General features: G+C 32.9%; 4 protein-coding genes across 5 annotated transcripts; 1 reads left to right on the top strand and 3 right to left on the bottom strand.

Annotated features, from left to right (window-relative positions):
* Nucleotides 1–154: 154 nt before the first annotated feature.
* LOC105803374 (glyoxylate/succinic semialdehyde reductase 1) lies at nt 155–2789 on the bottom strand. Its single transcript, XM_012635520.2, has 8 exons — nt 2611–2789; nt 2299–2409; nt 2091–2192; nt 1795–1896; nt 1056–1171; nt 850–928; nt 599–769; nt 155–375 (listed from the first exon to the last, which is right to left on the bottom strand). The coding sequence occupies exons 1-8, from the start codon at nt 2713–2715 to the stop codon at nt 286–288; spliced, it is 876 nt and encodes a 291-aa protein (XP_012490974.2). The 5' UTR covers nt 2716–2789; the 3' UTR covers nt 155–285.
* A 1135-nt stretch (nt 2790–3924) lies between these two features.
* On the top strand, nt 3925–5202 carry LOC105803375 (uncharacterized). Its single transcript, XM_012635521.2, has 5 exons — nt 3925–4215; nt 4302–4377; nt 4475–4704; nt 4801–4873; nt 4966–5202. The coding sequence occupies exons 1-5, from the start codon at nt 4111–4113 to the stop codon at nt 5118–5120; spliced, it is 639 nt and encodes a 212-aa protein (XP_012490975.1). The 5' UTR covers nt 3925–4110; the 3' UTR covers nt 5121–5202.
* A 237-nt stretch (nt 5203–5439) lies between these two features.
* Nucleotides 5440–8669, bottom strand: LOC105803377 (uncharacterized). 2 transcript variants are annotated; one of them, XM_012635524.2, is made up of 6 exons: nt 8410–8669; nt 8298–8329; nt 7986–8132; nt 7453–7503; nt 5976–6040; nt 5440–5898 (listed from the first exon to the last, which is right to left on the bottom strand). In XM_012635524.2, the coding sequence occupies exons 1-6, from the start codon at nt 8481–8483 to the stop codon at nt 5797–5799; spliced, it is 471 nt and encodes a 156-aa protein (XP_012490978.1). In that variant the 5' UTR covers nt 8484–8669; the 3' UTR covers nt 5440–5796. The 2 variants fall into 2 exon arrangements, with proteins under 2 accessions (XP_012490978.1, XP_012490977.1); XM_012635523.2 differs by having other exon boundaries at nt 7986–8174; nt 8410–8607.
* A 1774-nt stretch (nt 8670–10443) lies between these two features.
* Nucleotides 10444–12772, bottom strand: LOC105803373 (ultraviolet-B receptor UVR8). The gene is made up of 4 exons (XM_012635519.2): nt 12203–12772; nt 11769–11985; nt 11315–11633; nt 10444–11226 (listed from the first exon to the last, which is right to left on the bottom strand). Exons 1-4 carry the CDS (start codon nt 12544–12546, stop codon nt 10742–10744), a joined length of 1365 nt encoding a protein of 454 aa, XP_012490973.2. The 5' UTR covers nt 12547–12772; the 3' UTR covers nt 10444–10741.
* Nucleotides 12773–25470: the final 12698 nt, after the last annotated feature.

Below are 25470 nucleotides of genomic sequence, written 5' to 3'. Positions count from 1 at the left end.
TTTTCTTATAATTTGTTGAAAGGTCTTCAATAATATAGTTTTATCTTGCTGGCATTTTGTATTTGGATTCCCTTGAAGCAGAATTCAACAAATCTGGTATTGTATTTTGGGGATGTCTATGCTGACTAAGGGAAAACAGAACTTGAAGGGATCGTTTCTTAAAAACATAATAGTATCAACTTTCAAAATAGTAGGAACTACAAAATGGATATATAAAAATTCAGGTTCAAACCAACACTGAATATGGCTTCATCAGCCTAACAATATGAAAGGTAGTATATGGTATCAAGATGAATGTTTAAGAAGCTTCACGGTCTCGTAAACAGCTGAAAAGTCAAGGTCTCCCAACCCCATGCTTCTGGCCTTCTTGAAAGCCTACCAAACACAATTCCAAATAAGAGAAAAAGGGGTTTCAGTTTAGTCTTCATGTATGTGTTTTTCTCTACATGCCCTAGTAACTTCCAAAAGTAATCTAAGTGCACCTTTACATTACGCGTATGTATTAGGGTATTTTAGCTCATGCAGGATATCTCTTTGGGCTTAAGCATATATACTATGCATGGAGAGGGGCAAGCAAGGATTGGGAAAAAAAAAAAACCTCATTAGCTGCAGCAGCTACTGGCATTGATACTGCATTTTGATCCCCAAGGGCAAGAGCCAACCTCATATCTTTCTGCTGATGTTTCAAAGGAAATGCAGGGGAATAATTGTCTTTAACCATTTCTGGTCCCTTTCCTCTAAACATTGGGTTGGCAATCCCACCCAAGTCCTGCCACAAAACTTGGATCAGCCACTGGACCTTTCATTGTGGCGACAGCTTGTTAGATTATTTAGTTGTTGCAATCTTACCAACACGTCAAGAAGGCTATGTGGATTCAATCCGCTTCTTTCGGCCAGTGTAAGTCCTTCCGAAAATGCATTCATCACACTACGGAGGACAAAATGAACATCCCGATCGAGTACCCGGATTTGTCAACTCAAATGAAAGGGGTATGTTGACATATTTACAGCATAGTAGTATTCCAAAATGCATGAATAGTTGAAATAAGTATTACCTGCCCATTATCATGTTGACAACAAGTTTCATTTTGGCTCCATTACCAACTGGTCCCAAGAAGAAAGATTTCTTTCCTAATACATCAAAAGCTGGAACAGCTTCTTCATACAATGCCTACATATACAGTGGTGACATATTGCAGTTAACATCAAAGTGAAGGTAAATTTGCATTCTATAGAGATGAGATGTTTTAGTAGAAATGATGAGAAGAAAAAGGATGAATGGATTCCATTGTCTTCCACTATTATTTTTCTGCTTCTTTTTACCATAGAAGTGAAGAGCATTTGAACATTTAAGTTTAGCCTACAATGTCACTTAACAGAGGTTAAATTTGATCAAAATATGAAATCAAATGTATAACACATTAGTTAATTATGATTCTCTAATTAAGGCTTAGCTTTCTATATTATTTTAGTTGGTTTTCCTTGTTTAATATGACATGAACCCTAGAGTTCTCGTCTCCCTTCGACGAGTTGAACAATCATTCAAAATAGATCGTCCCTAGAATCATGATAGAGGGAAGGCAATCCATTTTGACTTTCTTGTCAAATTTCTCTTATTCTTAACATATCCATATCCGCCACTCACATAAAGGTAAGGTGGTATGGTTTACCAAATACATGAAAAAAAACTTTAAAAAAAGCATTAAACATACCCATATCCGATACTTATCCATTCCATTTTTACCTGGTCCGTGTGAACTAGAATAAATAAAAAAAATAGTATTGCCAATTGACCTTATCTCCAGCTGCAAGAATCACAAGTTGACCAGTTTCTGCGGGCTGTTTGCTACCAGAAACAGGTGCCTCAAGGAAGTGGCCGCCTTTTAATGCAATTGCCTGTACATATCCCAAGGAAGTAAGAAATCAGTGTATTCATTTCATTGATAAAGTATCTTGACAGTTCCACAAAATTACCATTTTAGACGGTATATTACAGTATACCCGTATTTGACGCTCACCCGACACTCTTACTTTCTAAGTTTGAGACATTAAAGAAAGAAACACCATGTATCAAGAAAGTATCAGCTAACCTCACTGATTTTCCAAGAAGTCTCGGGATCAACAGTTGACATGTCAATATAACCTTTCCCACTACAAATTTGGTCTAGAACTCCATCTTTGTCAAATACAACCTAAAGCAATCATCAAATACATAGTTTATGATGACGAGATTTTAATCAGGACGGCAATGGTTGAACTGAAAACTGTACGTGCACCCAATGTTTGTAAATTAAATACCGAAAGAGCAGCAGCAGGGTCAGACAAAATGGCAATGGTGATGTTGCATTTCTTTACTACTTCTGCAGGGGTTTCTCCAACTGAGGCACCATGAGCCACCACTTCATCACACTGCCATTATAAAATTTTAGTGTCACAAATAAGGCTGATATCAGGCTGCAGATACTCCAATATACATATACAAGGCTGTCAACCCAATACATAAAACTAAAAACAAATACAAACCCATCAATCAGATATAGAAATGGAAACAATCTGCAACTGGCCGTGCTATTACTTTAGTAGAGTAATGAAAACTTTTTGAAAAGGTACCTTAGAAAGAGTTCTGTTCCAAACAGTGACTTTGAATCCATTCTTCAGCAAATTCATGGACATAGCTTTTCCCATTATTCCCAGTCCCAAAAATCCAACCTCCATTTTCTTCTTCTTCTTCTTCTGTCACTAATGAACTTTTTCTTTGATAGTTCTATGCGTTATTTTCTTACCAGGCTCCAATCTTTATAAATACCCAAAGGAAAACATAAAGAATATCTTTTTAACGTTAATGATGACAAAAATATAATAAAATCAATGTCATCCTTGTCATCGCCACTAACATTTTTAATTTAAATAAATTGCCATCATTATGAAGATTTCTAACTTTGATAGTGTAAGATAAACTAAATATTTCAATATTTTTGTATTCATCGTGTTTGTCGTTTAATAGATAAACAAATGCATAACACGTAAGCCCATATTTTAATGGTAGGGGAGACGGTGCTTCAGTCCACTATTCTTGGAATTCTCGAAGCTCTGTTGGGCTAAGTTCCGGGGGGGGGGGGTTCACGGTTGTTTGCTGGCGGCCTAGATTTCAAACCGTTGCAGGCAGCGGCTGGGCTTACTTAATTAACACTAAAACAACCCGCCAAAATTTTCACTCATTGATAATGAAGACAATAAGTGATCAGAGAAGAAGAACAATAACTCATAGGAGAAGAACAACAGCAACAATATCAGAAAATGGCAAAAAAAATATTAAACAAGAAGAAGAAAAGAACGTTTATGGTGTATGGGTTCAGAGGTGATGCAGTAAAAACAAAAGGGTTCAGACTGTTATTGACTAGTGCAATCCTTAGATTCAACTAATGGTTCACTCATCAACACCTTGCTCAGGCTTCTCTCGAGGTCTTCAGGGCATTTAATTTCTTTTATTTTCTGTATATTTATACTATAAATAATATTATTACTATTTGTTTGTCTTCCATGTTCTTTTGCTTCTGTAGTTCTCTGTTTTTGTCTTCGTTAATAACAGACCCTTTGTGAATTCCATGTTGCAGCCAGCTGCTTATATGCAAACAGCTATGGGAAGAAGGAAAGAGCCAGAGGGGGAAAGAGGGTATGCTTGTTTTGGAAAAGAAGCAAAAATTATCTTTACTTCCCATTTGTCAAAATGGCATAGATTTGACAATTTTACAAACCATACGAAATATTATACTAATAGTTTAAGAAACAGATAATAGAAATACTAAATTTGTATTTTAATTGTTTTATGCATTTTGAGGCATTATGGACCACTAATGTGCTTCTTTTTTCTTTTTTCTTTCACTTATATATGAAATAATATTCTACGTTGAGACAAAAAAGAAATTGAAGAAACCAGTGGCATATATTCTCCTAAACTTCTTGTGGATCAGAAGACTCTCTTCTACTGATCAGTTCTCTTCTTCTATTGTATGCTCAGCAATGGTTTCCGCCTCTACCCCCAATTAAGCTTAATATCACCCAGAAATGTTTAATAACAGAAAGTAGCAGAATAAAAATTCAAGTACGAAAATGGCTATGCTGGGAGCAAGTCCAATTAGGTTCTCAAGCTTTCCACCGTCTTCTTCATATCTCACTTCCACCTTCAAACCCACCTCCTCTTCCACACTATCATTAGTAAGTTTAATACTATAGTTTACAATTTTGTATTATTTATACCTTACTCTAAAAGTAAGTTCGGAGTTGGAATCTTTTATCCGCAGGTTGTGGTGGGGAAATCAATTATCTATCGTCGATGTGTCGCCTGCTCCGCTGTTCAGGAATCTTCTACTCCTACAGGTAGCTTTTTCCCTTCTTATCAGTGTGCAAAAATCCTTTTAAAGCTCATCTTCTAAACTCGGGGTTGCTTAAAAATGTGTTGGCTTTTTTCCATTAGCCACTGCTGAAACCAAGGGAACCACTCCACCATCAGCCGGCGTTGCTGGTGGTGAGGAGGAAGTGAAGGCAGCTCCAAAAGCAGCTGCAGCAAAGCCTAAACCTGCTGCAAAGGCTCCTGCCAAATCTTTGCCGGAGTTGATGTCGGAGGATGTCATCCCTTCATTGAAAACAATACTTGAAGCTCAAGATGATATATCTGAAATTGAACTCACTTTCCAAGACAACAAGGTTTGTTCTAATCCATCTTTTTCCCCAAGATTTGGCATTTTAAATTTGCTCTAGATGATGAGGTCTATGAATGTTCTTACCATTCAAACTCGACAGTTGGAAGGTTCATTCCTGAAGGAGGGCTGTCCCTACTCTTTCTGGGCCTTCTTCCCTGATGGAGGCCTAACAGGTATTGTATAATTTGGGCAAACTGGAAACTATGTATCATTTCCATTTCTGCAGTAATTATGTTGTCTAATTTTCTCCCATTTGCTTGCGTAGGTCCCAAAGGTTTTTCATTGTCTTCATATGGCTCAGGAGCAAGCACTGTGGAGCCTTTCCTCGTTGATGAGAAGAAAATTACTGCAAGGCATGTAGTTTTCTGGGTCGAAAAGCGTTTGGCCGCCCAAGGAATTATTCCTGTCTGGAAAGAATGATTTATAGCATAACAAGAAATGCTGCCATGTAATTATTCATGTCTGAATATAATGCTCTCATACAAAATTTTCCAATTCATAATTGTTCTACAATTTGAAAAATGAATCTTTTTAGATGCTTAATTCAGGGCGATGTTAGAAAAGCAAATAACAATTCCCATCATCATGTCAAACCTCTAGGTTGAATAAAAGATAAGTAAAAAGGGCACTGCAGCTTTAAGTTTTGAATTAACAATACAACTCTGATTCAGTTTAGCAGTCATTCCTCCCTAAAAACACATATATGAATGATCAGTCTTAAAAAGAACAACAGCTCAAATTTACTAGAGAGAGATTTGCATTCATCAAAATCCATACAGGTCCGGCAACAAAATACCCCTCCCCTACTACTGTCTCATAAAAGGAAAGAGAATAAAAACACCACCTTAGAGTTCCAGAGTAATAATATAACATTGTATAGCTGACAGATTTCATAACGTTTTCATCTAAATTACATGTCCAAGGACCAGGACATAAACAAATGCCTGGACCATGCTTTACACTGAATAACACGATCGCCCAAATAAGTAGCATTTGATTTGAGTAGCTAATGAACACATACAACAGGTACTTTGAGTGCAAAGTTCATGAAGTTCTTCATAAGTCCACATCTGCCATTATCACACTTTGTCAGTAGTTAGTTGTCGGTATTGGCATTTCGAATTGCACGACGAAGCTCAGCTAAGAAATCCATCTGTGAGCCAGATGAAGGCCCGGTATTGTTTGCTGGGGACATCATCTGAGGAAAAGCAAGTCAAATGCATAAGGAATGGGGACTGTGAGAAAAAGAAGAAGAGTTGAAGGATGAAAGAATACCTGATGGGGAAGTCTGAAATTCCTCCAGGCTGAATCACTAATTCCAGAGTACAGAACTGGTCTTTCTGAAACAAGGAAAAACCACAGTAAAAGGAAACAACCATTATGGAAGAAAATATCCATGAATAAACAACAATGGAAACAAGGTCAGGCATAAGGAGAAACAGGAGAAACAAAAAATAAAAATAAAAAACGACATGACAAAGGATGCCCAATATGACACTCCCAAGAGCCCCTAAACAACAGGCAGCAAACACAGAACTGCTTGCAACCACAAATCTAAAAGAAAGAGCAACATTCAGCACATTAGTAGCTTTCTTTAACATCATATTAGCAGCAACACAGAGTGGTATAGACGCTCGTGGAATTATTTTAAGAAGATTCATAACCCATGCTTGGGATGAGGAACCTTGGAATATATTAACAACAGAGTTCTTAGAAAACCAATGATTTATCCACTAGCATAATTCAGGCTGGTTTGTGCTAGTCATGAATTAACTTGGCCCAAACCGATCCTAAATATCTCATATGGATTGGATATCTTCGATGATGCTGACAACCTTGTAATTCACTCCTTCCAATCCCTTCAACTTAACTTATGCATACATCATTTATCAAAGTACGGCATCAATCTTCATAGGAATGGTTGTCTCATCCCCCAGCAAGGAAATTATCTCATAGTTAGCAGTTAGAGGCCACTATTCTACTTAGCCAGATCAACCAACTTTGACCACCTAGTAAAAACGAAACTGATAATAGCTACTACATTGAAGATGCCTTAGTTTTCAAAAAATTGGTTGCCAAGAGCCCAAAGAAAACATCCCCGGACTTCCTCCATTCCTTTTGCCTAAATTAGGTTGTGCTTAATTTCGGTTTTGGAAATAAATAACTAACAACCAGCATTTTTTCCTTGCCATCAACTAATGCAGAACTTTTGATGCAAAGATACGTTTGGATCAGTGCAAAGTAAATAAAACTAATGCAGACTTTTACAAGCCAGCCAGCCATTTGACCCATCAGTCCATAAATCTCCAGAGATGAATTAGATCAAAAGATCAGCCAAAATGTGAGAAAAACAAGATAGAACATATCATGAATCTAATATCATATAGAACAAGAAAAGCCCCAACCAACTAATCCCCTTGCCCCCTTTTCTTTTTAGGCCAGGAGGTTTACAGAGATGTATAGACCTAGAGTAGAATGTCTCTTGCAATAAAAACCTTTATTAATTTTCTCAAAGTGTTATCCTGTAGTTGATAAGGAGACCTTTGTTGCTAATCACAGAAGTCTATCCAATTGCTCATATTATTTCCATTCTCCAACCATCTTCCATACATCATCCAATCACTAAAACTTCGCCCTTCTTAACATGCAAATAGTGTACCACTACGAGATTTGGTCCACAGAAAGGACCAACAAGCCAATCAAATCAGATTCAAAAAGGGAAATTTTTTAAGTTCTCTATTCTTCCACTCACCAGACAAGTCAATGGATGTATCATGGTAGCGATGTAAGACAGCTGCCCAACCTGCATTTGTAGAGATAAACAATGACAGTATATCAGCCATATGATTGCATGCATGGATTCTTAAAAACATTAAAATTTCATCCAACAAGGGTAATACTTGTCAAACAAGAATAGAAGGGAGGAAGGAAGTAGCATTGGAACTGAAGCCCCACCCAAACTACTTCCTACCTTTCATCACTTAACCAACCAGGAAAAGCCTTCCACAAAACTATTTAAGCTTCAGCGAAATACTCCTATATCTGAATCAATCGTAGAGTTAACCTCTTAATCTCTTTCAACTACCCTCACCCCAAAACCAAAGAAAAAAAAGATCTTTCCAACTATAAGTGGAATAGCTCACCTAAATGTAATGCTGCATTTAAGCAGAATAATACAAGATAAAAAAAATCAATAACTCTAAATTCAAAGAGGTAACAGAATCAGCGGCTGTCTTCTTAACAGAAAGTACAAGAAACCAATCAAAGTGTGCAGAGATTCCATACGATTGCTTAAAAGCCGAGAGGCATCACTTCTAGAACAGCCTTCTAAAGGTATCAAAGCATGACGAGGGTTGTCTTCATTCAGCATAGCGCTGCTCCCAGCATCCCCGACTGGATTAATGTTTCTCGATGTGGCACCTTGATTCTTCTCTGAATCATTCCCATAAACATTGTTAGTCCAATCAAACCGATCTGCAAGATTTTATTACAACTCAGTCTACTAAATGAATTGAAAATTAAAATCACTCCTTTTTTAAGGGGGTAAACATTCATCTATAAATCACCGGAAGAAAAAAGACCAATGAAGAAACTGACCTCCAGATTTACGGCGTCCGAGAGAACGATTTCTGCAATTTTGAGGCATAATTTTAGGTAGGACAAGAGGAAATTAAGAAAGCGAGAACGAAATTTAGGGTTGTGAAGGTACCGTTGATTGGGAGGAGCATAGCGTTTGATGGCAGGAGCGGCATCAGCTGCGGTGGGTGTAGGGTTTTCCAACATCCTCCTCTCCTCACCTCTCTTTTCCTTTACACCGCCGCGTACGAATGGCGGATTACAAAATCCGGAGTTGATTCGCGATTGCGTCGCGGCTTGTAAGCTGACTTTCTGGTCCAAAAGCGTTTCTTTACCTTTATTCAATCAACTCCTCACTAAAACGCACCGTTTCTTACAGTTTACTAATACCCTTGGAATTACAACCGTGACGGCCCACCAAATACCACCCAAGCCTAACACCAAATATACCTTTTTAATTTTGAGATGTATCATCTATAAAAATATTCCACATAAAATTACAAAATTATTTTAATTTTGAAATAATATTAAAAAATATTTTTAATTTAAATAAATATTATTTTATACACCAGCCGCAAGATTTTTAACTTCACAATCACAATTAAAAGGTATTCAGGTGTCCCATTTATTTATTATTTATTATTTAATTATCAATTAAGGACACATTGTGTCTTCTCACGAAGTTAAGTTATTTTAAATTTTATTCAAATAATAATTATCTTTTAAATAGTATAAAATTTTAGTTATCGATTCAATAAGCTCATTTTATTAGTTTTTAAGGTTTTTTAATTTTTTTAAAAAATAATATTTTTGTCAAATCTTCCCCCAACCACCGACCACGTCAGATAACCATCAAATCAAACCAAGCATTCTATAATTTTTATTAACTAAAGAGATGGGCAAAATATCAAAAAAAGCCCTATTTTTTAAAATTTACCAAAATAGGCCCGGTATTTTATTATTTACTGGAATGGGCCATTTTCCCCGAAATCGCGTCCACGTCAGCGCGATGTCAGGGGATGTGTCAGCAAATCGCGTCCACGTCAGAGCACTTTGCTTACGTGGACACAAATCGCGCCTACGAGGACGCGATTTGCTGACACATCGCGCTGACGTAGACACGATTTCGAGGAAAATGACTCATTCCGATAAATAATAAAATACCGGGCCCATTTCGGTAAATTTTTAAAAAATAGGGCTTTTTTTGTATTTTGCCCCAATATGTATTACTGTAATATGTAGCTCAAATTATGTATTGTAGTTAATATTCATAATATTGTAGCTCAAATTGTCAATCCGTCTATACTATTGTACTAATAATATATATTAATGTAATATTGAAGAGTTAATTGATTAAAAAATAAATGCAACAAGTACAAAAAGATTCAAAATTATTACCAACAAGATTTGAACCAAGGTACTAAAGGAAAATAGCAAGCATCTTAACCAACTAAGCTAAACTAATTAATTAACATATTATAAAAATACTATTATTATCTTAATTATATTACTTACGTTCTAACGATTTATCGGACATATTCCATACACGTGTCAAATCAGAAAAAATAATACAACAATTCTGTAAAAAAATCCGGTGTTTACTTCAAATAAATAAGGAAAATAATGATTTGAATGTTTCAAAATTCAATTTTAAATCGAAAAAATCAAAATTTAGAGGTAAAAAAGGATCTTTTTCGATAAAAACTGAGGCAAACCGCCTTCGGTTATTCGTCGGCGCGTAGATCTCGAAAAGTTATTTGAAATAAAAAAAATCGTCTCAATCGGACAACCGAGCCAAAAGTTATGGCCTTTCAAAGTTTTCCAAGCTAAAAAACATAAACGATCAATTTTTTGACCGGAGGGTACTATTCACGTGCGGCGCAAATCGCGTCCACGTAAGCGCGATTTGCTAACACGTCCCCTGATATCGCGCTGATGTGGACGTAATTTCGGGGAAAATGACCCATTCCGGTAAATAATAAAATATCGGGCCCATTTTGACAAATTTTTAAAAAATAGGACTTTTATGTGTAATTTGCCCTAAAGGGATCATTGTTTTTTTTTTTTATTACTCAAAACTCAGTTAGATCCTTTTTGTCGAGTTTTTTTAATCCTTTCACCAAAACAGTATAATTTTTAAATATATGAAAAATTAAAAGAAATCAAATAATTCATATTCGGAGTATCATCTCCAAATATATGAAATAAAATTATACATGTATTAATCTATTAGATAGATCCGCAGATTCAACACTCACTCGAATAATAGATCATATCAGCTAAGTAAGCTCAATTAATTCATCAGAAACCTAGCCATTAGAAAAGTACAGCAAATAAACTTGACTCTAGACCTTAGACCCAAGCAGACGAACTTGGGATTTAACAATTGAGATCATGAAACTCTGACGTCGGAAATTCATCGAGATCATTATTTCACCATTACGTGTTTTGTTCTAACAATGTAATCATTCATCCATCAAAACCAGGTTATGATCAAAACCTGACACTGCTTGTAGAACTTTGAAATCTTCCAAACAATCAAGCAAGGTTGGCTCGGCTTCATCGCTGGAGCTTCCTAACCCAAGACGGCCACTCTTACCACAGCCCCAAACCCATAACTCACCATGAGATGTCAGAGCAGTAGAATGCACCCGCCCTCCTGACACTGATACAGGTGTTTCCCCTTCCCATCCCTCAATCATTGATGGGAAATTCTCCGGTCCTTCTCTACCTAATTGTGAGCATTGGTTCCACCCCCATGAGAAAATGCTCATTCCACCTCCTTCAACATCCGAAGATGGCACCTCACAGATTGCCAAGGAATGACCAAGACCGGATGCAATAGACACAGGATGGGCGGTTAGATCAACAGGTAACAATCTCAGGTCCAGTTTGGTTCTCCCCAGCTGACCATATACATTGCTTCCAGAGCTCAATAAAGTACCATTACCTGAAATTTGATACTCAAGATTAACAAAGATGCATATGCCAGCAACCCCACATGCTCAATCATAGAATCTACACAAATTGTAACTTACGGCAAAGAACCAAAGAATGATCAAGCCCGCAAGCAATGTCTCTGACTTCAACTCCTTGCAGTTCTTCGACCAATCGAGGTTCCCAAATGATTGGCATGTCTTTCTCTTTCTCCATTCCTTCTAAAACCATCAGCTCGGCAGCATCCAATCCTGAACCTGAAAACCGTTTGTCATTCATCGATATATTCGCATTTGAGTCCAGAGGAGACGCCTCTAAAGCTTCCCCCACATTTCCAATCCTACCATCGGCTGAATAACCCCAGCCTAACAACTTTCCATCCTCTGTCTGTGCAAGAGCATGCCCCCAACCAAATGAAACCTGTCAAAGAAAATGCAACCATGGAATTTCCTTCTAATTGGATGATATACATTAGCTCAAGCTCAAGCATACTACCAAAAATTGCAAGGAAGTTAGGGGCTAGATTAATCTACCTTAAGAATTTAGGAAGCCCACCTTGACTATCTTTTCTCCTGCAAGTGCTTCAACTCTGCGAGGTACTACGGTCTCAATGATACCCTTTCCAAGACCAAGCTGTCCCCGCTTAGACTTCCCCCATACCCACACAGAACCATTACTGTCAATGGCAGCAGAAATAACGCCAGAAGCAAAAGCAGCACAAACATTCACATGATCCAACCCTTCCACTCTCTTTGGATCATTCCAAGAATCTCTGCTCACAGTCAATAGTTACCCATTCCGCATTAGGGTAAGTCATTAGATTCAATGTTCACCAATAAAAACACTTCCACATATCACTAACTATGCCAAAACAACTACGTTTTATTCATAAGAAAATCCAGGACCAGCAATAATTGGGTGAAGTTATTCAATGTATCAAAACATCGCTCAACTAATACCAAAGTAAATCAACATTCTATAGAACTGACCTCGGGGCAAGTGGATCACGACCCAGCTGGGATTCCTGGTTGCGGCCCCAAGCCCAGAGTCCACCTCGGGAATCAATAGCGAGCGAGTGATAATGGCCAGCGCTGATGCTGGTGATATCGGAAGGGAGACCGAGGACCCGGGTGGGCTCGTAAGCATCGCCTCTGGGACCGGTCACTGAATCGGGTAGACCCAACGCCCCCTGGCTTCCGTCCCCAAAGCTCATTACCGTACTCATCCATCTCGGTTTATTAGTAGTAACCTGAGCGAATAAGGCTTTAGATGAAACTGCAACGACCGTTTTATTCCATTGATGATGCTTCCATAACAATCGGTTTATCAGCATCTTAGCTTCGTGAGTGCGTCGGCAGTGGCCAATCCGCTACTGTAAATTTAGGAAGAAATGAGCTGATGGGTTGACCCAAACAAATTAGGGGCGGTTCGGGATTGGCAGGTTGGTGCTAAAACCACTTCTAAACTTCATAATCAATCCCAAACAAGTTGATTTTGCTACCAAAAGCACTTTCAAGAAGTGTTTATCTAGCCAAATGGGATAGAGAGGATTTATTCGCAAATGCTTTTCAAAAATATATTTTTGGGTTAAATGTAATTTTGAAGTCAGAAACAAACAGAATTGTTAAAAAAAAAAAAGTGTTTTTTCAATTCAGAAGTAAAAGTAGGTTTTTTAGCTTATAAAAGTACTTTTAAAAATAAATGACAATTTTAACTATTATAATGTATTTTATATAATATTTATATGGTATATGTAATTATTTTCTTATTAAAATTTATTTTATATATAATATTATATATTTAAAATTTTATTGATCATATTTTATTATTTAAAATATAGTTTATATATTCGAATTAAATTTTATGAATAATTAATATTAATTGTTTAAAAATATTTAAAATTTATATTTTATATATTAAAATATTAACAACAAATTATAATAAATTATTTTTATATTCTTACTAAAATATTATAATATCAATTAATTTGAACATTATTTAAATGCATGTTTATTACTTTATAGCACAATGTCTAAAATGAATATTTTATTTATCAAAAGTACTTTTAACAAGAATACTAAACATTTAAATTTTAAACCAAACTTTTAAAAGTACTTCTTAAAATTACTTTTCCACAACACTTTTTAAAAACACTTTTAAAAAATAATGCTAAATTGGCCTAAATATTTTTAGACTGCTGAAGCAATCCCAAATAGATTGCTTTTTTAGCTAAAAGCATTTTTATTAACTAAAAGAAGCTAATATCAAGTGCACTGGCGGTTGACTTTGATTATTTGAGGTGAGAAAATTACAATTTTACCTTTAGTAATTTACTTTTATCTACTCAAGTACAAAGTACACTAGTGTAAGCCTTTATTTAAGTATAGCTTAATTCAATGTGCATCACACAATAAATATCATAAGTGAATAAATCTATAAACGGATTCAAGATTTATTCTAGTTGGGTCTTGTCTGATGCACTGTCAATTCAATCGGTCATATCTATGTCTGTATCTTTTGGGAGTCATCCGCTATGATGTCTAAGACAAAATATCTCATTAATTAGACTTTATAGACGACATATTAATCTTTCAATCGATTTGCTCATTTTCGGTTAAACTAAGGACATGTTTAGGTTCGTCTACTAATATAAGTTGTTGTTTCGTATTACGATCTGATCACGTAATACCGCTTAGTATTAGTTAATATTAATAACCAGTGAGCTAATATTTGCTTCCATTTTGTTTTGCATGCAAAAACCATTGAGAATAGTATACAAAGGGTATTAATGTAATTCATGAATAATTTTATTAAACTAATCTGTTCAAAAAAATATAAGTGTATATAGACAAAAATACTACACTTAGAGCACCAAATCTAATATTAAGTGTCACCTATCTTTGATGATGTTTAACAATGGTTGTATGTTTGCTTACTTTTGTTCGATAAGGGTTGTATGTTTGCTTACTTTGTTTATTTTTGTACAATGATTCATATTTATTATTTCTCTCTTTTTTTAATTTTGTGACCTTGGTGAATGTATTTTCATACGGAATGAGTATGAATAGTAGTGACAATAATTCCAATGGTAATAGAAATGATGATGAAAGGAGTGAGATTTTACAACGTGTGGAAAGTTTTAATAGGTTAGTTAGTGTTGCAACATCTATTGTTCAATTATATTGTGAAAAATATTTATTGAAACAATCATGAATTCAAAGCAATCAGATGATGCATGGGTCCCAGAGGTCCTTAATGGTCATGAATCTCGTTGCATGATTAATTTTAGAATGTCCTCAATCGTATTTAGAAGCTTGTTGAGAGTTTTAGAAACACTATATGATTTGCAAAGTTCAAGAAATATTTCTTCTCTTGAAATATTGGATATCTTTTTGCATATGTTGGGTGTTGGTGCAAAAATTTCTCAATGTCGAGAGATTTCAAAGGTCTGGATCCACTATAAGTCAAAACTTTACAATTGTCATTGGGAAAGTTTCAAAGTTAGCTATTGATATAATTGTACCAAATGATTACACTTTTAACACAATACTTGAACAAATACGCAATGATTCAAGATACATGCCGCATTTTAAGGTAACATATTAAGAGTATCATATTATATTTTAATATACTTGTTATTATTGAATATGTGTGTGTACTAAATATGATTATTTATTTAGGATTGCATAGGTGCAATTGATGGTACACATGTTGCAGCAATTCTTCCACCAAATGAACAAATTCTTTACATCAGAGGAAAAAGTGTCACAACTTAGAATGTTATGGTTGTATGTGATTTTAATATGTGCTTCACATTTGTAGTGACTGGATGGGAAGGATCGACGTGTGACACTAAAATATTCTTTGATGCAATTTGAGATCCAAGACTCAAATTTCCTCATCTACCGGATGGTAAATTATTTCATTCATTTATTTATTTATAAAAAGCATAAGTTCTTTAATTGAATGGTTATCATCTAATGTCAGGTAGAAAAATATTATCTTGTTGATTCTGGATATCCCCTAATGAAGGGTTCCTTGTACCATATAGAGGAGAGAAGTATCATTTACCTGATTTTCATAGAGATAAACCTATATATGGTAAAGAAGAAGTATTCAATCATGCACATTCATCGTTATGTAGTGGGGTCAAGAGAGGTGGAGATGATGATGGTGAACTGTGGTGATGTTGAATTGTGGGGGGTGTAGATGGTAGCAGTGAATGTTGTGAGGCTTGGGCAAAATGAGCTATTGGTGTCTAGAGAGGGTAAGTTGGGAGAAAGTGTATTGTGTGTGAGTTTGGTGGCGCTGGTTCGAGTAGGGGAGTTGGAATGTTGATGTTAATGGTTTAAAGTGCTCAATGGTTGAGAGTTGGGTGCTAGTGTGCGTTAGTTGAGGGCTCAGCAAGAACTAAGAACAAGGATTAAGGAGAGATGAGAGAAGAAATAAAGTAAAAAAGAAAAAAAAAAGGTTAAAAATATATATAATTATGTGGCACTGTCGTGGACGACACCTATGTCAGTCTTCCATAACATTTTTAATGTTGGGTAACAACACAATAATTAAAATATTACAAATTAATAATATTAATGACCAAAACATAATAATTTAAAATTTAGTGACCAAAACATAATTTAAATCATATATAGTAACTATTTTTACTCTTAAGAAAATTAATGTTTCATTATTTTTAAACTAATAATAGCAATATTTCTTCTTTCTAAAATGTCATTTTAAATTATTTTTATAATTCATTGAAATACATCTTTAACAAAGCTAGGTATTTTCAAAATTAATTGAAAATTTATTTATGATATTATTTAGGTAAATATGGTTATGTTATAATTATTCTTTTCAAAATTAATTAATTTTAAATATTGTTAATGCTAAATTAAACAAAGTTATATATGATGACTTTTCTTTTCTTTTAACTGAAATTCAAAGCTTGTGAATTAATTTCATGTTTAAATATTAAATAAAGAAAATTTTAGAAAGATGTTATGTGTTATTTTCACTCATTAATAATTATTTTTTAATCCAACCATTTAGTTTATTGGTCAAGACTAACAGGAAATTTAAATAAGTAAATATATCAAATTAAGAATATTAAAAGCAGTTTGATTCTTATCATAACATTGTCATTTTCTAGAGTTGATATTAAATTAACTTGTGACACTAACTCAATCAATGACCTTATCAATCCTAGAAATTTTATCATTCACATATGTGTGTAGAAACTACCTACTTAGTACATAGAAAAGTGTTTAAAAAATATTTAATAAATAATTAAAATATATAGTTTGAAATTAATTAATAATACACATGAAATATGTATGATATTAAAATAAAAATATATTAAATTGTGAGTAAAATGAAATTTAAGCACGCAAGTACATCATATTAAGTATATTAAATACACTACAATTGTTTATCTTGGTGTTGTCATCAATCTTTAGTTGGTGTCGAGTTAACTTGTGACACCAACTCGATCAACTATTTTATCAATATATATAATTGATGAAGGTAATAAAGTATGATAAAATGAAATAAAGCTTTAGTTGAGTGGAAAAATTAAAGTTTTATCAATACAAATGATATGAGTTCAAATCCCACCACATGCATGTGGGTGAAACAATTTGTGTAATAATCTTAAAATATATAAAAATTAAAAACAAAATTGATTGAAGTGGTAAAAAAAATCATAAATATTGGTGACATGAGTTCAAATATAATTTATATGCAATTTTTTTACAGGTTTTATTAAAAATATAAAAAAACAAGTGTCGTCACAATTTTAATTTATTTATAATAGAAAGGTATTTTTGCAATTCCCTTAACCGAGTTGGGACCCGATTAAGGGTTACACCAACTCAGTCGGGGTTTAAATAATATTATAGATATTAATTTATTCATATATGAAAAAGTATTTATGTAATTCTCAGGCTCAATTAAGGGTGCCACCAATTACATTAAGGGTTTAATTATTGATATACAAACAATAGGGTGAAATAATGTGTAATAACATTAAATTTTATAGAAAAAAAGCAAAATAATGAAGTGGTAAAAAAATTATAGACGTTAGTGGCTTGGTTTAAATCTCATCATACGCAATTTTTTCATAGGTTTTATTAAAATATAAAAAAATATAAAAGTACCCTCAACAATATAATTTATTTATACATAGAAGAGTATTTTATAATTTCATTAATCAAGTTGGACCCGACTAAAAGTGACATCAACTCATTTAAGGGTTTACATAATAGTATAGATATACATGAAAGAGTATTTTGTGATTTCATTGACAAAGTTGGGACTTAGTTAAAGGTGACACCAACTCACTAAAAGTTCAAATAATAGTATAGATAGATATATACGAAAAAATGTGAGCGAAAAAAATTGTCTAATAACATTAAAATGTATAAAAAATTAAAGTAAAACTTTGGTTAAATCAATAACTAAAAGATCTTATATATGTTGGGGACATGGGTTTAAATCTCAACATTTGCAATTTTTTATTGGCTTTTTAACTAAGGAAAATATAGAAGTACGCTCATAATAATATTATAACCTCATGTGATAGCCTGATAATCAAGGGTGTTCATCACCTCAAGTGTAGCCTGGGTTCAAGTGTAACAGTCCGTTTTTCAGTAGTGTCAGAAACAGTGGTTTCAGGGACACCAAGTCCGATGATTAATTTCGTAAATATTATTATTTAATATTTACGAGTCAAATGTGATTTTTTAAAAAAAAAATTGATTTGACAATTTATGTTATAAGTGATTTTACAAAATGAGGTATCGTGACCTTGTTTTTATAAACCAAGCCGTAAATATTTTTATGAATATTTACGGAGTGTCATTAAGGTGGTATTAAAGTTTCATTAAGAAATTTTAACATTTCGATAGTTAATTAAAAGAAAAGGACCAAATTGAAAAAATAAAAAGTGCATTCTCGAGACTCCGTTCCTGTAATTGGACTTGTAAATATTTTTAATAAATATTTACCAAGCTATTTGTGTAGTTAATTAGATTTCGTTAAGTGAATTTACTTGAATTAAAAGTAATTAGGTATAAGGACTAAATTGCATATAGGGTGAAAGTTGAATCATAGATTAAAGAACAATTAAAGGGCTAAAAGCAACAATTTTACTATTGTTCTTAATTTATATATTATATTATAATATGAAATATTAATTGTTGAGTATATATATATTATATTATATAATAATTTAATGTATAATAAAACAAAAGTATTAAAAGAAAGAATAAAAGAAAGAAAGAAAGCCATACGAATCCTAAAGAAAAGAAAGAAGAAAGGAGAAAGATTAAATTGTTCAAAGTTTAATTGGTTAGTCAATTTAGCTCATTTTCTTGTAATTTTTATGTTTTTGGAATCTCAGTGTTAAGTATTACCCACCCATGTCGAAATTTTAGCAATTATTAAGTTTTTAAGTGTTTTTAATGTTGAGTAATTTTAGTATTAGGGATTAAATTGATAGATTTTAAGTTAGAAATGAAAAGGATTAAATTTTAGAATAAATGGTAAATTTTGAGTAATAGGGACTAAATTGTGAAAAATTAAAATTTAGGGATTTAAGTGAAAATAAGGAGTTAAATTTATTTTAAAAGGAATTTGCATGAAAATATAGAATTAAATGTGAAGAATAAAAATTAGTCTCGATTTAGGGACTAAATTGAAATTTAGGCAAACATTGAGTAAAAAATTGAAATATTCAATATGAAATTGAATTGTGTTATATTGATGAATTTTAATTGTTTTAATTCCGTAGCTAACGTCATACCGGAATCCTCCGCTAAAAAAGGAAAAGATAAAGTCGACGTCGAATAGCTCGGAATTCCTGGTTTGTATTTCTATAATCCGAACTAAGTTGTAAAATTACTGCATTTTGATTTCTTGTATATGGTAAGTATTGGAGGTGAAAACTATTGTGTTTTACAATTGAAATGAATTGATTCGGTATGTGATAAATTTATTGAATTTATATGAATTGAATTGAATTTATATGAATTGATATTGGATATTGGTTATATTTGAAAAGTAAAATGTAAACCTATTAACTGTATTGAGCTGAGTCAAATATAGATGGCATGCCATAGGATAGGAAGTTTACTTCTGTTTAACCGATAAGACACTGGGTGTCAAATTTATAAAGCACTGGGCGTAGTTACTCCTTCGGATTTATCCGATGAGGCACTATGTGCCAAACTAGTGTGTTGGTTGGATCCGTGTATCCGTCTGAGTCGTGTTAATAGGGGTAAATAAATAATAAAGTTCTATAATTGATATTGAAATGGTATGGTATGAGAAATGGAAGTGATATAGTGAATTGAAAATAGAATGTGAAATATGTTGTAAATACATAGAATATATGAGTTATATACTCATGAATTGAATATGGAATGGATAATGCCATTGTTTAAATGAAATGTGAATCAAATTGTGAAAAGCTATTTTATAGCAAATGATGAGAATTGAGTATGGTATGTAATGATATATTCATTAATTGAGTATTGATTGGCTAATGCCATTGTATGAATAAAGGTAGTTTGATATGTGAATAATTATTTATATAGCAATTGTGTGTATTGGGACATTGTTTAACAAATGAAGTATGATAGTCATGATACTAGATATTAATATATGCTTATAATTAAATTGTGCATATGATATTATCTTGTCTTTAATATTCGGATTATAGAAATATCACTGAGTTTTACTCAGCGTACGGTTTTGTTTTCCATACGTAGGTTAGGTACTTAACTTTTGATCGCCGATTTAGCATCCAATAATGATCCCAAACTCAAATGTGGTGATGTTTATCCTTTGTGTCGGCATGTACCTAGGGTGTCTAAATAATAGTTATTTTGTGGATTGATTTTAAATAAGGTTATAAGTTTAATATTGGTTTGGTATATATATATAAACATGTATTTGTTTTTGAAGCCATATTATGACATGATAAGTTGAACCAAATCTAGATATGTGCATGTGAATTTAAGTTAGTGTTTAAGTGCTTATGAACAAGGCAAAATGGATTGTATTTGGTAAGTTTATAATTTGGATTTGAATGATGCTTTGATGATATGTTTTGATGATATAAATGAGGTACCAATGAAGGTACATTGGTTAGACACCTAGGATGATTGTTTTGACATGTTTTGAATGTGTTTGATCGTGTTTTGAATTGATTAAACGAATGGTTTTTGAGTTGATTAATGTCCAAGCTTGTAGTGAATGATAAACTTGTAGTTTAAGGCACATTTTAAGTCTACACGGCCAGACACACGGCCATGTGACTCGGCCGTGTGAGACACACGGCTAGCACACAGTCGTGTGGCTTGACCGTGTAACCTAAGTCAGATAGTTACATGGGCACGGACACAGCCATGTGTCCCTATTTTGAATGCCCACACGACCTAAGACACGAGCGTGTCTCTTGGTCGTGTGAGTCACACGGCCTGACTACACGCCCGTGTGAACCCTGCAACTTTGAAAATTTTAATGTATTTTGAAAAATTTTCTGAGTTTCTAAATTAGACCTGACTTGTTTTAAATGCGTATTTTAGGTCTCAATGGCTTGAATAAGGGACAGTATGTGTAACACCCCTTACCCGTATCCAACACCGGAATAGGGTACGAGGCATTACCAAAACACCTACACTTGTAAACGTATTTAACCGAAGTTATAAAATTTCATCAAAATTAAAATTTTCAAAATAATTAACATGTTTCTATAACTTTTCACAATATATCCTCAAAATATTATAATCATAATAATTAGGGCTCATGAGACCCGATACATACTCATGCAATTTAATGCTTCATTTCCATTTCATTCAATTCGCAATTTCTCATGCTCATAATTTAAATCATATCACTAGAAATTTCCATTTAATTCACGTACAATTCAATGACATCAAATTCAAAACTAATACGTATTTACCATTTAACTCAATGTTTATTGATTATACCATTCAATAACACATTTATGAAATTCTCAATTTAGCAATGAAAATATCACTTTAGTTTGAATAACAACATCGTCCTGATATAAATACACTACCACTTATCCATTTACTTTAATTCTTTTGGGCCCATTTGTCACTTACCATCCTTAATCAAATTAGGGAACGGTCACGGAAAATTGAGTACTTCACTTTCACTTTGCCATAGTATAACTATGGTCTTACGTATGATCACTTATCACTTGTCCCTGATCAGATAAGTGTAGCCACCTATCACTTTGTTTCTTGATCAGATAAGTGTAGCCACTTATCACTTTGTTTCTTGATCGATAAGTGTAGCCACTTATCACTTTGTCTCTTGATCGATAAGTGTAGCCACTTATCACTTTGTCTCTTGATCGATAAGTGTAGCTAAAGCTATCACTTATCACTTTGTCTCTTGATCGATAAGTATAGCCAAGCTATCACTTATCACTTTTCACTTGTCACTTGATCAGATAAGTGTAGCCGAAGCTATCACTTATCACTTTCCACTTGTCACTTGATCAGATAAGTGTAGCTAAAGCTACCACTTATCACTTTGTCACTTGATCAGAAGTACTCAAATCCGCGCTCAGCTCAATTTGATCATTTATTCATATATCGGCTTACCAACATGTGTTAATTCATAAACCATTCATGGTATTATTTCATGCCAAATCATATACTGAATATACCATACACACATACTATGAAACTTTATTTTCACACATGAGCTTAAACCATGACCAATAATGCACAAAAATAAGCATCATTCATATTTCATCGTTTATGAGTTATAATCAAACATATGACCATTTATACACGAATCATTCATATATTTCCCAATTTTCCTCCTCCTCCTCTCCATTCCACATCCTTAATGTGTATAACACACTTAAACAACATTAACCATAATTTCAATATTCACTAACATGTATATTCAAAGCTGTTTATCCGAGTCAGAGTCACTAAATTATTTTTATCCGGAGCTACAGAGCTCCAAATTAAGATCCATTAATTTTCCCTGAAACTAGACTCACATATCTTCATATCATAAAATTTTCATAATTTTGGTTCAGCCAAATAGTACAGTTTATTCTTTAAAGTTTCCCTGTTTCGCTGTCTAACAGTTCCGACCACTCTTCACTAAAATTAATTATCTCATTGTACAGAATTCGGATGATGTTTTAGCTTGTTTCTTCTAAAATAGACTCATTAAGGATTCTAACCATATAAACTATAACTCATAATCATTTTTTACAATTTTAATGATTTTCCAAAGTCAGAACAAGGGAACCTGAATTCATTCTGACCTTGTCTCACAAAATCTATTATATCTCATGATTTACAATTCCATTGCTCACATCATTTCTTTTATAAGAAACTAGACTCAATAAGCTTTAATTTCATATTTTATTCATCCTCTAATTCAATCTCTACAATTTTGGTGCTTTTTCAAAGTTACACTACTGCTGCTGTCCAAAACTGCTTTAGTGCAAAATGTTGATTTCCATTTTGCCCCAAATTTCACAGTTTATACAATTCGGTCCTTTCTCAATTAACCCTCAATTAATCTAATTTTCTCAATTAGTACTTTACTAGACATTATAAGTTGTTACACAACTGTTGAAATTCAGAATTTCCACATATAACTCTATCTTCAAACTCTTTTACTATTAGGTCCCAAACATTCACTTTCTATTCAATTCTTTCAATAAAATCAGCATATGAACAATTTAAAGCTCTAATTTCATGCTAAATCATCATATACTTCCAGCACATATTCATATCAACTTTCAACTTCTTTCATAAAATCAAAACTAATGAATTTAACAAGTGGGCCTAGTTGTAAAAGTCATAAAATACAAAATTTCAAGAAATAGTCAAGAATTGAACTTACTTGTAATAAAAATATGAAGAACCAGCTTGAAGAAGCCCTTCCATGGTGTTTTAGCTGATGAGAATTCAGAAAATGAAGAGAAATCTAGATAATTCCACTTGGGTCCTAACTTTATTAAGCAAATTTTGCAATTTTCCAATTTTGCCCTTAATTCTCCTTACTTTCTTGCTGATTTCATGCCTCTGTTGTCCAGCCCAAATAGACCTTGGGTCTATTTTCTTTTAAGCCCTCTTCCTTTTATCATTTAAGCTATTTCATCATTTCCCAAAATTTTGCATTTGTTACAATTTAGTCCTTTTGTTCAATTAATTATCGGAGCTTTAAAATTTCTTAACTAAACTTTAATACTAACTTTTAACACTCCATAAATATTTATAAAAATATTTATGGCTCAGTTTAAAATCCCCGAGGTCTTGATACCTCATTTCGATTCTAATTATTTTAATATTTATTTCTAGTGCACTATTCACTATTTCAAAAATTTTCCTAACTTCATATTTAACTTATACTTACTAAATTAATAATATTTTCTACCCATTTGTCGAATTTAGTGATCTCGAATCACCGTTCCGACACCTCTGAAAATTCAAGCCATTACATTTTTTTTTTCGTCGGATTTGTGGTCCCGAAACCACTGTTCCGACTAAGCCTAAAATCAGGCTATTACAGTATGTATGAGTTTGATTGGTTTCTGACCTGAATATTATATTATATGAAATGTTTGAAATTTCTGTTTGTTTGATCTATAAACTCTGGTAATGTTTCGTAACCTGGTTCCGGCGATGGATACGGGTTAGGGGTGTTACATCGAGTCGCGCTAATCGCATTTGTCATTCAGGCTTAACCCTGTTATTGTAATTCACTAACTTACCAAAAAAATGTAAAATTATTTTAGTAATTTTCTTGATAGAGTTAATATCTAGTTGACTCGTGACATTAACTCAATCACACATTTAAATAATAGTATTAATTATAGAAAGAAATAGTGACTATAGATGTGAAAATAACAATTAAAAAGACAAGTGGAGGCTATGGACACAGAGAACAAGAATAGAAGTGGAGTCTGAGTGTTAGCAATGACAAGGAAGTTAGAGATTTACCTCTTATTGATAAAATTATTTATCTTCTAATGTCTATTGTAATGCCAAAATTGCATTTTAATAATGAAAATCGTGAAGATAAAGTTTTAAAATAAAATGGAGAATAATTTTCTTTCAATTCATTTAAGGGTTTACATAATAGTATAGATATACATGAAAGAGTATTTTGTGATTTCATTGACTAAGTTGGGACTTAGTTAAAGGTGACACCAACTTAGCTAAAAGTTCAAATAATAGTATAGGTAGATATATACAAAAATGTGAGCGAAAAAATTGCCTAATAACATTAAAATGTATAAAAAATTAAAGTAAAACTTTGGTTAAATCAATAACTAAAAGATCTTATATATGTTGGGGACATGGGTTTAAATCTCAACATTTGCAATTTTTTATTGGCTTTTTAAATAAGGAAAATATAGAAGTACGCTCATAATAATATTATAACCTCATGTGATAGCCTGATAATCAAGGGTGTTCATCACCTCAAGTGTAGCCTGGGTTCAAGTGTAACAGTCCGTTTTTCAGTAGTGTCAGAAATAGTGGTTTCAGGGCCACCAAGTCTGATGATTAATTTCGTAAATATTATTTAATATTTACGAGTCAAATGTGATTTTTTTTTTAAAAAAAATTGATTTGATAATTTATGTTATAAGTGGTTTTACAAAATAAGGTATCGGGACCTTGTTTTTAAAAACCAAGCCGTAAATATTTTTATGAATATTTACGGAGTGTCATTAAGGTGGTATTAAAGTTTCATTAAGAAATTTTAACATTTCGATAGTTAATTAAAAGAAAAGGACCAATTTGAAAAAAATAAAAAGTGCATTCTCGAGACTCCGTTCCCGTAAATTGGACTCGTAAATATTTTTAATAAATATTTACCAAGCTATTTGTGTAGTTAATTAGATTTCGTTAAGTGAATTTACTTGAATTAAAAGTAATTAGGTATAAGGACTAAATTGCATATAGGGTGAAAGTTGAATCATTGATTAAAGAACAATTAAAGGGCTAAAGCAGCAACCTTACTATTGTTCTTAATTTATATATTATATTATAATATGAAATCTTAATTGTTAAATGTATATATATTATATTATATTATATAATAATTTAATGTATAATAAAACAAAAGTATTAAAAGAAAGAATAAAAGAAAGAAAGAAAGAAAGAAAGAAAGCCATACGAATAATAAAGAAAAGAAAGAAGAAAGGAGAAAGATTAAATTGTTCAAAGTTTAATTGGTTAGTCAA

This window comes from Gossypium raimondii, chromosome 11 (genome assembly GCF_025698545.1).
Source record: "Gossypium raimondii isolate GPD5lz chromosome 11, ASM2569854v1, whole genome shotgun sequence".
Taxonomy (NCBI): Eukaryota; Viridiplantae; Streptophyta; class Magnoliopsida; order Malvales; family Malvaceae; genus Gossypium; species Gossypium raimondii.
This window is presented reverse-complemented; position numbering and strand designations above follow the sequence as displayed.